General features: G+C 31.8%; 1 protein-coding gene across 1 annotated transcript in view; it reads right to left on the bottom strand.

Annotated features, from left to right (window-relative positions):
- Positions 1-5,070: 5,070 nt before the first annotated feature.
- Positions 5,071-10,601, bottom strand: part of LOC134277908 (cadherin-99C-like) — a 32,453-nt gene continuing 26,922 nt past the window's right edge. The window contains 5 exon segments of the mRNA XM_062760202.1: positions 5,071-5,519; positions 6,304-6,515; positions 6,887-7,081; positions 7,252-7,383; positions 8,275-8,394. Of these exon segments, the coding sequence (XP_062616186.1) occupies positions 5,447-5,519; positions 6,304-6,515; positions 6,887-7,081; positions 7,252-7,383; positions 8,275-8,394 (732 nt within the window). The 3' untranslated portion in view covers positions 5,071-5,446.

Below are 10,601 nucleotides of genomic sequence, written 5' to 3'. Positions count from 1 at the left end.
AATACAGCGTTACAACCAGAATTAAATTATTAAATCATGATAGATCAGGATGACTTAAGATGACTGGTCGATTGTATGTTTTCTTTTTACGTTTCATTAGATTAAAAAAAATATCGAATATAGACGATACTAGATATCGCTGAAGGATTTCATATTAAGGCATAAACTTAACACTAGTGAGCAAAGGTTTTTGCAAAATAGATGTTTAAAAGAACAGTTTACCTTATTTATACATGTAGATATTTACGTCAAAAGAACACTTTACCTAAATTATTTGTGTGTCTTACAAGCTGCGCGGCGATCGGGAATCAAACCCAGATGTCCCATCCCCAAGCAGACAAATAAGGATGAAAGTTATAATTCACCAATTGTAACTGCGAATTTTCCAAATTTAAACGTCCACAGCCAATCCCTCAACATATTCAATTTAAGAGTTTGATAAATATTTAGAGATGTGTTTGAACAAAAAAGCATAAAAACTAAAATAGCATGAAAAGACAAATGCTTAACCAGTCAAAATAAAAAAAATTAAAATTCACATCTCTATATGAGCAAAAAATCTATCATAAAGAGATATGAGAGAAAAAGCATATAATCAATCTAAAAAAAAAATAGAGGACGAAATGTAGGTAATTTATGATAAAACAAGTAAGCATAATAATACGCCAAAAATTATGTCAATTACACAGAAAATTAGTCACACAAGACTCCTCAAAAAGCCTATTATTAAGAGTACGTACTTTATTTCACTATATAATTTACACTGCAATAACAATATACTTATGTATTTTGAACTTGATACTACTCAGAAATATGCTTCTTTAATATTAGTTCACGTCGAATAATGGCGTGTTTAAATATTGTATGAACAATCTAGTAGCGTGTAGTCAAAATTTTAATCATTTGTATACTTGTTTAAAATTCATGATTGTCCCTCAAACCTTGGATAGTAAAACTGCGAAGTTACACCATTTTTTAATATCAGAAATATACAATTATAAAAAAACATGACTAGGAGGGGTTATCAAAAATTCGTGGATTGAGGCTGTAAAATTATTACTATGTAGTCTGAGCTTACAATTTTTTAAGGAACATAAAACAACAAAAAATAAAGAAATGTTGAAAATTTTAGCTTGATACGTTCATTATTTCCAAAATTATTATAAAATAAAAACGACATTTTTTCATCACCGGCACCGTCACCGTTTAAGTTTATGACGTCTGACAACGTCATTGTTTTTCAATGTCTGCTTCTTCTACCTCATACACTTATTTTGATGAAATTTCCTGGAGCTGAGTAAGGACTTCAATCAGTCTTGTTTATATGACTTTACAATGTCATGAACAGCGGCTTTCATTGTATATAAGAAGAAGGCATGGTTTTAGTATTATTGCGCCCTAAAAATGTAATGACATCAAAAAGTTTTGAAACTGGCTCAAATATTAGTTAAATAAATGACTTTGATAAATCAGGGAAGAATATGGCATGAAGGTTTACCATTCTGCAAATATGACGCCATTGATGTGAAGCATTTCTCTATTTTCAACAGAAAAAGCCTCAAAATGGCACATTTCTAGGGTGATTTTCCTTTAGAAAACAGTGTCCACAGCCGTCGCCCACGTTAATTTTTTGATATTTTGTGCAAAATTCAATAACAAATCACATATCTCAAGATCTTTGTGGGCGATGTCTGTGGACAATGTTATCTTAAAGAAAATTTCATTGAAAATTGGTGTCTTCTGCAACTTTTTAAGAAAATACGGGAAAATGCACATGTTTATGACCTCATAATTAGCATTTAAAAACACATGTCAGAAAAATGACTTGTATGATTTTTCTGCATTGAATTTCAATTATTTAAAAAGCATGAGTTTTCAACTTTTACACCAGTATCATTTTTTTAAAAATCACAGGGCAAAAATTGTATGGAAACCATATCTTCTTCTTTTGCAATGGATTTATACAATAGGAGAGATCCTCACTTGATTGTGCCAGTATATTTTGTTTTTTGGACTTCAATGACTACAACACATGATCAACGTAATTTTTTGATGTGATTAATTTTTCACACCTTGACTACAAATCGACATTAACTATGCATTCCTTTTCTCTCTGAATCTATTTTGTCATTAAAAAAACAAGTACTCTAGATGCATATTCTATCTCTGTAGCCAGTTTAAACATTTCCTAAGTCTATACATTTTTTTCAGGGGCAAAACTTTATTGAATGTTGGTAAAACACACCCTCCCCCTTTTTGACGTCATTTTCAAGGCAATATTTGTTTGGTTACTCCATGTAAACTTTGCTATAAAATTTTATGGAACCTCCAGAATGAGGTTAAATTCCGTATTTTATGAAACAATAGTGTCCCAACACATACCTGAATTAACAAGATTTTTGGATGTCAAATGTTCATATCAAAATAGTTTTTCTCAGTTACACTTCGGTCGAAAAAATTTCGTTTTCGAGGTTGCGCCGCCTGGACATACCATTGCTTACAAAAACAATACTTGTTTTTTAAAAAATAAAATTGATGATTTGTGTTTTATTCTATTGATAGAAAAGATGATGCTTGCTAGATATTTTAAAATTCATCGATGTACCTGAAGCGGTTTTAATTTTATGGCGCTAGTCCATGAACTTTTTGATAACCCCTCGTACACTGTCAATTTTACAAAACAGCATTTTTGTTCTGATGAAAATTTCTAAAAAAAAATCTATCTGCATTATATTTTTTTCATCACTTTGGTTGCATCATTCCATAGGAAAGGTGCAAACGTATTTAGCAAAATATTAACCAGTTGCTGATTTTAAGGTGCTTCTCAATAACCCCCAAACACCACAAGAGTATTTTTTTCTTGCACCTTTTTTGTTCCTACATCTATGGAGTATAATGTATTTTTTAAAAAAAAACTTCTACATAAGAAGAAAGAAGGAAACGCTGCGGCCTACAAACGCAGCATTGAGATACATTATTTTTCTCATATATTCCAAGCTTTCTGATTGGCTTAAACTTGTTCACACGATCAAGTAAATTACAGCATATCGACTTAGATACTATTTATAGATTTTATCTACTTAATGCTTCTTAAAATGGAAATATGTTTCTTTAAAACAACAATAGTACTGAATTCAGAAGAGCTAATATAGTTTTCTTTAAAAATACATTACATACGTTAACACTTTTTTTGTAATAGTGATATTCTGTAATAATTAGTAAAACAAAACAATACCTTGAAGAGAGATCTACTTAATATCGAAACATAACAGATATGTTTTTTCAAAAATTAATTTAAAAATTAATCAAACAAAATTAGCGTTTAAAAAAAGGAAATTCCCTTAATTACTTTATCGTTAAAAAGAAAACACACATTACATTAAAGAGATAAATCTATTGCGTCCTCTAGTCTGCCAGTGCTCAAAAAAGACAGTAAAGAAAACTTCTGGTGATTCTTTTTATTAACAATAAAAAAATAATATATCAAATATAGCCCTTAAATTCGTTCAATCTGCAGATACCTGGTATATCAAAAAAGCATATCGACCTTGCTCTTCGTGCTTGGTCGAGTTGCATTTCTGCAAAGTTGATATATCTATGGATCGACCTCATCAAAAAGCTATATTTATACGATATCAACTTAACGTTTTTATAATATTGTCAATAGCTACTTTCACTCATATGTCGACTCGAGATTTACATGTGAATTGTTAAATGTACGTTTTTTCAACAGCATTCTGTCGTTTTAATGGCGTACCTTATTAACAAATATAACCTATTTTTGGTTGCATTTCATTTAACCTACAGTATTTTGTATCAAATGGTAGGTCATTATCTTGTAATTGATAATGAATACTTAATAATCAGTCTATTTTACAAATACAAAGGACTGAACGCTTGTGTGACCGATAGACAGGGATACATACTCTTCCTAGGCATCTTATATCACATCTGGAACTTTTCTGTCCCACTTTTAGCCCTGTTAACAATATTGTATTGTATTATTTGTTTCTTTTTTCGTCAATCGACAGTGTTCTTCTTGCTTACCTTTTCATTGAAAATACTTTTTATAATGACCTTTCAAATTAGATTTTTCCTTCGTGAAACTTTGACCATCTATTAAATATTTAGTCTAGCTTAAGGACTGTGAAATAAACAAAAAAATTAAAAATCTACATTCAATCCTAAATAATATAAAACGTGAACATGAGTACTTTGTGACTTCCTGTTTTAAGGAGCAACTTTTCATTTAATTTCCCTTTATTTACGCGCTTGCTTATTCATCCTTGTCCATACAAGGGCATTCACCTCATCATTTGTCTCTGTCGTAGATTCTATGTTCACCTTTCTCCAAGTTTTTTTTAGATGGACCATAGCTCCGCATCTATGATTTTTCTCCAATAAGGTTGCTGCAGAATGCTTCTCTTATTCTTTTGTTCTGTGTGTTTATTCCATGTAATATTTAACTGGATGCTTTGGAGAATGTTTCCAAGTCCAACATCATTTCTACTTTTTAATGGCTCTGCTATAGATATTGAAATGTTTTTTTTTCTATAGCTGTGAGTTCAACATTAATATTTTAGAATTATCTTATATTCTCTCCATTACACTTGTAATTCCATTTCAGAAAACTCGGAGTAATCATTGTAGCAAACTGTAATTAAATACTTACAGAGGTTTGCATATCATTATCAATTATAGTTTACTAAGTGCAACAAAGCAATTTTTTTTTGGGAAATTGAGAAATTAACATTGTATGATTGTATGAAAGTGTAAATTCTGATTTTATCTATTTCAACATATAGCCTGGCTTTACCCATCGGAAAAATGAGAAAATTGAATTTGAAGTTCCTGAGATTTTGATTTTTTCTCGTAATTTGGGAAGCGTGTCAGATCTTTATTACCATTGCCGAATACAGGTCACCAGGCCTCCAGATTTCTTATCCATATGACTCGCAATTTTCACTTCTCGTGAATAGCGCTTGTCAAAGAATTGGAAAAGATTGTATACATGGTGCTATTTATACATGTTATTACGTGACTACCTGACTTACCACACTAAAGCGGTGTATATGACTGAGTCATGTATTCTCGACCTTTTTTAATTACTTTATTTTGCCAATATTCAATGCTTAAGATTGTTCATTACTTGTTATAAGAAAATCTGAGTCGCATTACTTCTTATTGCCGAATGGAGCAAAATCCACAACAATCAACAAACTATATGATTCTACAGCTATTCACACTGGTTGTTTTTTTTTTAATATTGCATAACTCATTCTCTAAACTACTGAACATATAAAAAAGCAACTTCGGTCTAAGAAAGATGAGAACTAGATCCGTCAGAAGTCCAACCATAATATCTAGAACTATTTACTTCTGAATGTCCTTGAAAGTTTCAAATATTTGAAATGGAATGATGAAATGTGATTCTGATTTACAAATGTCACTTCAGGGTACATCGAGTTGAAGGCACATCAAATGGTGCGACTTTAACTTCTATTGAAACTGAAGAACTTCTGAAACAACAGAAATATTCATTATTGTAGGACAGCACTGGGTATGGAATTCAGACATTATATTTCTACACTGCTTTAAAGAAAATCTTTTACTAGTGTTTAAAATTTAAAATCCTACGAAAAATATTTAAAACTCAAATGATTTTCCTTTTTTTTGCCAGCACTGATCTCCCATATGAGAATGATGTTTTCCTATGGTTAAAGACAAAGTAATTGGAAGAATGTTTTGGATACTTATGGATCAAGAAAATGCTGAAAGTTCTTGATGTTTTTTACAAAAAAATTATATATGTTAGTCTGTGACCAAGATTCCATTAAACCCCCTTGAAATCATTGCTTTACATATGCCTAGTTCTCGAGTCTTGATATTATGTTATAATATGCTTTTAGAGAACTGGGGATTACAGTATGTTCTATCATAGACTCATGAAAATTTTATTTAAGTTTCAGGCACGTAATGTCTGATGTGGGTAGGTGGATCTTTTTTTACTACTTATAAGGTTTATTGAAAAGGCCCTCCTTTCGTAAAAGTATGGTCAAATCAGGGGAATGTGGTACTTTTTGAATAAAACTTGCTTCTGAAAAAAGTTAGAACCTTGTCCTACCAGCCACCACCAAATAATTTTTTCGAGTTTCGGCAATCTTTTATTTTTGGGCTTGTCAAACATTTTCAGGTAAGTCATTCCCTCGTTTCAAAAGCGATGCATCTTCCCTAGAAATAATATGCAGATTAAACCTGAACACACACATAGCTGCATTCGTTAAAAGTACATATAATACAAACCTTCTACTGTATATTGGAAGAGCCATGTCGGATGCACGGAGTATTATAACGTAAGTTTCTCCTCTACAAATACTGCTTCTGCAAACAATAGAGATCTTTTCATCCTGTTCGGTTTGAACTAACTTAAACTTTCCAGCTCCATTGTTGGAAACGCTTTGGATGTCAAATACTATTTCACTGTTTATACCAACGTCGTTATCTGAGGCAGAAATCTGTATATAGGTAAGTATTGATATATTTTATATATTTTAAAAGTATTTCTAACATAAATAAATTTAATTAGAACAAGATATTACTTTAAATTTTAATTGAACATGGTATCTTTGTAAATATATAACTGTATATCGAATGAGGCATCTTTGAAATTTAACATATCAGTATCCACTTTGAAATCCATATCTTTGCAAAACACTAAAAACAAATAACAAAACTAAAGCCGAACGAAAAGCGCATCAAATGGTTCAGATTTAAAAATAGCAAATCATTAACCACAACAAAAATTTAAGAAAAATTACCATTGCCTTTCATTTCTGAAAGTTTCTGTATGAGAATCATTCTTACGATAAAAAGAGTTTAAGCATACCTGTATCAATAATTTGTTGTTTAACGAGTAGTCTCCTTCTAGAACATTAACAAAGTACAACGGTGCAGTAAAAACTGGGGAGTACAAATTTGATGCACAGCTGTCGTTTGCATAAGGAGATTCTTTAATGTTTATAACCAACGTCGCTTGTCCGCGTAATGGCGGAGTTCCTCCGTCAGTTGCTGTTATTTGTAACTTTTGCATGAAAAAAAAAAAAAAAACAAACAAACAAAAAAAAACACATAAAGTTGTTTCATTGAAATTATTGTCATTTAGTGATATTTAAAAAAAAATTGAGCATCATGCTTAAGCTTCATACATATGATATTTATATATAAGATAAAAAAAACAATTGGAGTGATTACATTGAATTGGCTGATTCCAATTCCCCGTATTGTCTGTGTGAGAAAAATTCGACCAGAATCTGGATAAATGTAGAAATATATCTGTGCAGTTGTATCATTTGTTATACTGTATTTAAATTGGTTGTTTGGGGCCTACAAATACAAAATGGAAAGTATGTGCATTTTAATTTGGATACGGAAGAAAAAGAATTATAAGTAAATATGAGGGGAAAAAGGACTCCATTGGCAGGTGATATTAGTATTTTTCTACATAATGTTAGTTGATGATAGAAAGGTTGAAAGTCCTCACGCTTATCGTTTAAAATGCATTGGGTGATTAACTTGTTGGATACCCAAGAGAGAATACTCGGAGTACGACCAATTTATAAAACTTAAACAGACTACTGACATATAATTTCATTGTACTGACATATAACTTCATGGTGCAGGGATTTCAACAACCTCGAAAAAAGTCAGCATTTTTAAAATTCTTCATCATTTTATTTACCTTGTTAGCAAATTAGACTTAATATTAGGTATTTTGGCTGACGTGTTTCATACAAATGGTCAACGGAATGTACAATATTCCAGATAAGTACATAGAGTACTCAGTAAACAGCAAGTGATGCTTGCGGTTCTAAGCACATGTTCCTACTTCTGGTAATACAGAGCGTTTACAACCTCCTTCTGTTTGTAGGTTTTTGTGATCAATCACTGTCCATAATATTCACCTTTTACACTTTGATAAAATCAATATCCCAGAATGAAAAAGATATCTAAGACCTTGTGTTGTCGCCTTTTGAGTTCACAGGGATACGAAGAAACGACGTAAGAATGAACATAAACACACCCTTAGACCTATCTGATGTGAAATTTACGGTGTTTGCTGAGAAGTTTTGTGTTTAAAAGCAATGATTCAGGAAAGTTTCCTCAGGGATTAATTTTTCAAACATACGTTTAAAATAATTATCTGCTCTGCGAAGCCCCGTGAAGTGGGAAAGGGCTTATAGTTTTGTATATTAAGTCAATTTTAACCTTACTGACCTTTCCATCTGCGTCTGTTGCCGTTATACTAGAGATGATAGTGGTTCCAATGGGGACGATTTCAGGAATCTGCATATTTGAAGGCATGGCTTGAATCACTGGAGGATAATTGTTGATGTCCTTTAAGATAATTTACATATTTCAAACTTCTAGAACCTTGTTGCAAAAATAAAAGTTTTCGAAAGAATTTAAAGGTGTATAGAGACAGATTTGAAACTAATATTATCTCAAAATTTCTATATAATATCACGACTTATATATCGTGATAGCATTTCTCAAGAAAATATAATAAAAATCTTTTTTCATCTCAAAGTTATTGAAACGTCGAATTTCTGGACGGGTTTGATTGACATATTCTTAATACTTTAGAAAAGTGGCAATTTTGATGTTTATTAATGAAAATTCTGAGTAAAAATGTTGGAATAGAAAAGATTTAAAATCTTTATAAGTATAAAGTATAAAATCAGTCCGTGTTCAGAGGTGAGCGCAGACAAATCGGTGTCTATGCACCTTTAAAATGGCAGGGATGCAGTTTTCTTTTCAATTTTCATAGACATCATAGAAAATTTATTTAATATTTTTACTTTTTTTTAGTAAGCGAGACATAAAGATTTCATCGCCCTTGGAGAATCATATTTCTCGAGGGCAACACCCAAGGGCAATGTCACTGGCGCTCCCCTTTTTTTGATTCCAAAAAATACACACATAAATCATTTTTTTTTTTTGAAGTGGCTGTGGGTCCCTACCCTGACCTCAAACTGGTCGGCCCCCTTTTGCAAAATTTCTGGATCCGCCACCACATGATAAGATCCAATGACAGAGTAAAGCTTTGATAATAACAATATAAAGAGATGTTAACCTCACCACTAGCCATGTTTCATAAAAAATCATTCATGATATGTCAATGTGATTTACACACTAGTAACATTATAAACCCATCCATGAAATTTCACGCGTTTGAATTGATTAACAATCACTTCACATTATAGTCAATGTAACTCATTCGCAATCATCTCAGTAGCACCATTTTGACGTTACACCCGTTAATACAAAGTTTGTTACAAGGAAAACGAGATGGTCACTTGTCTCTCTCTCTCTGTCAAACAGATTATATTTTACTATTGATAAATTAAACAAAATATAATAATAAGATTTTGACAAAGGTATAACCGCGTTAAAATACCACAGTTCTGCAACAATTAAGACAAATAAAGCCAATTACTATGGACACTTACGCATTCGATGTATAAAATAACTACTAGCAAATATAATAAGTCCGTAAATTATTTTCATGACAATAAAATATGATTTGTTTAATTTACCAAATAGGGATAGTTATTCTGGTAAATAATTTCTACAGATTTGTACAACGAATTGAATAAATTGTGACCTTTAATAATTTGAAAGTCAAGCTAAAAAAACCTCCATATTAAAGAGGCCTATCCTGAAAAAAAAGAAAGCGGAGTCCTTTTTATTAATCAGACTTAACTCAATATGAGTTAAGTCATGTTATGGAGACAAATAGAGATATGGTCCAGGAAAGATAACTCTCATGCAGATGTATATAACTGCTTAGCCACATCCATTACGCATGTGCATTTTACTCTTCCTTTTCCATCTCTGTCATCCATTGAAGCTCAGCATTGAATATTTGCAAGTGATTTATTTCGTTAGCATAACTTATACACAGACATTTAGTGAGGACAAGCGATATGCGAGGCGTTTTGAAAGCCTAAATGACTCTTTTGATAAATGTGAGTACAAGCAGTGATGTTATGTGATGTTTTGTGATGCTAACGTGTTAGGTTAAACACGCGGGAACTGCAAACAAAGAACTGATTGGAAAGGATTTATCTTGAACTCTGGTATGAAAACATTGATATTCCAGGCTTTCCGTGAATTTCATCAGACTTGTAACTAAATATTCTGATACTGGCATACTGATTTTCAAGCATGATAACAGAAAACAACCCTGACCGCAGAGATATTACTGGCACACACGTGTGCAGGAGAGAAAATAGAAATCACGTGATCAAAACATGGCAGCATAAAATTTCCGAAATGGAAATCAGGGGAGATCTCAAAAGTAATTAAAAATTTTTCAGTCACAATGGGAGAACTATGAAATAGATACACAGCTCTGATTGAAAAAGATGACAACATAAGAGTTGCATCATGATTGAGTATAATGGGAAAGAATGCTTCAGAATTTACAAACATCACAACATAGTAGAACAAGACTGTGCAAGAAAACAAAACAATACTGGAAGCCACACGAAAACACTTCGAACTTGGAAATGGATCCATACCTAAGGGTCCATCCATAT

Source organism: Saccostrea cucullata, unplaced genomic scaffold, assembly GCF_032062105.1.
Source record: "Saccostrea cucullata isolate Sc308-1 unplaced genomic scaffold, CSIRO_AGI_Scuc_v1 ctg474, whole genome shotgun sequence".
Lineage (NCBI taxonomy): Eukaryota > Metazoa > Mollusca > Bivalvia > Ostreida > Ostreidae > Saccostrea > Saccostrea cuccullata.
The sequence above is the reverse complement of the archived record's forward strand: the minus strand, read 5'-3'. Positions and strand labels throughout refer to the sequence as shown.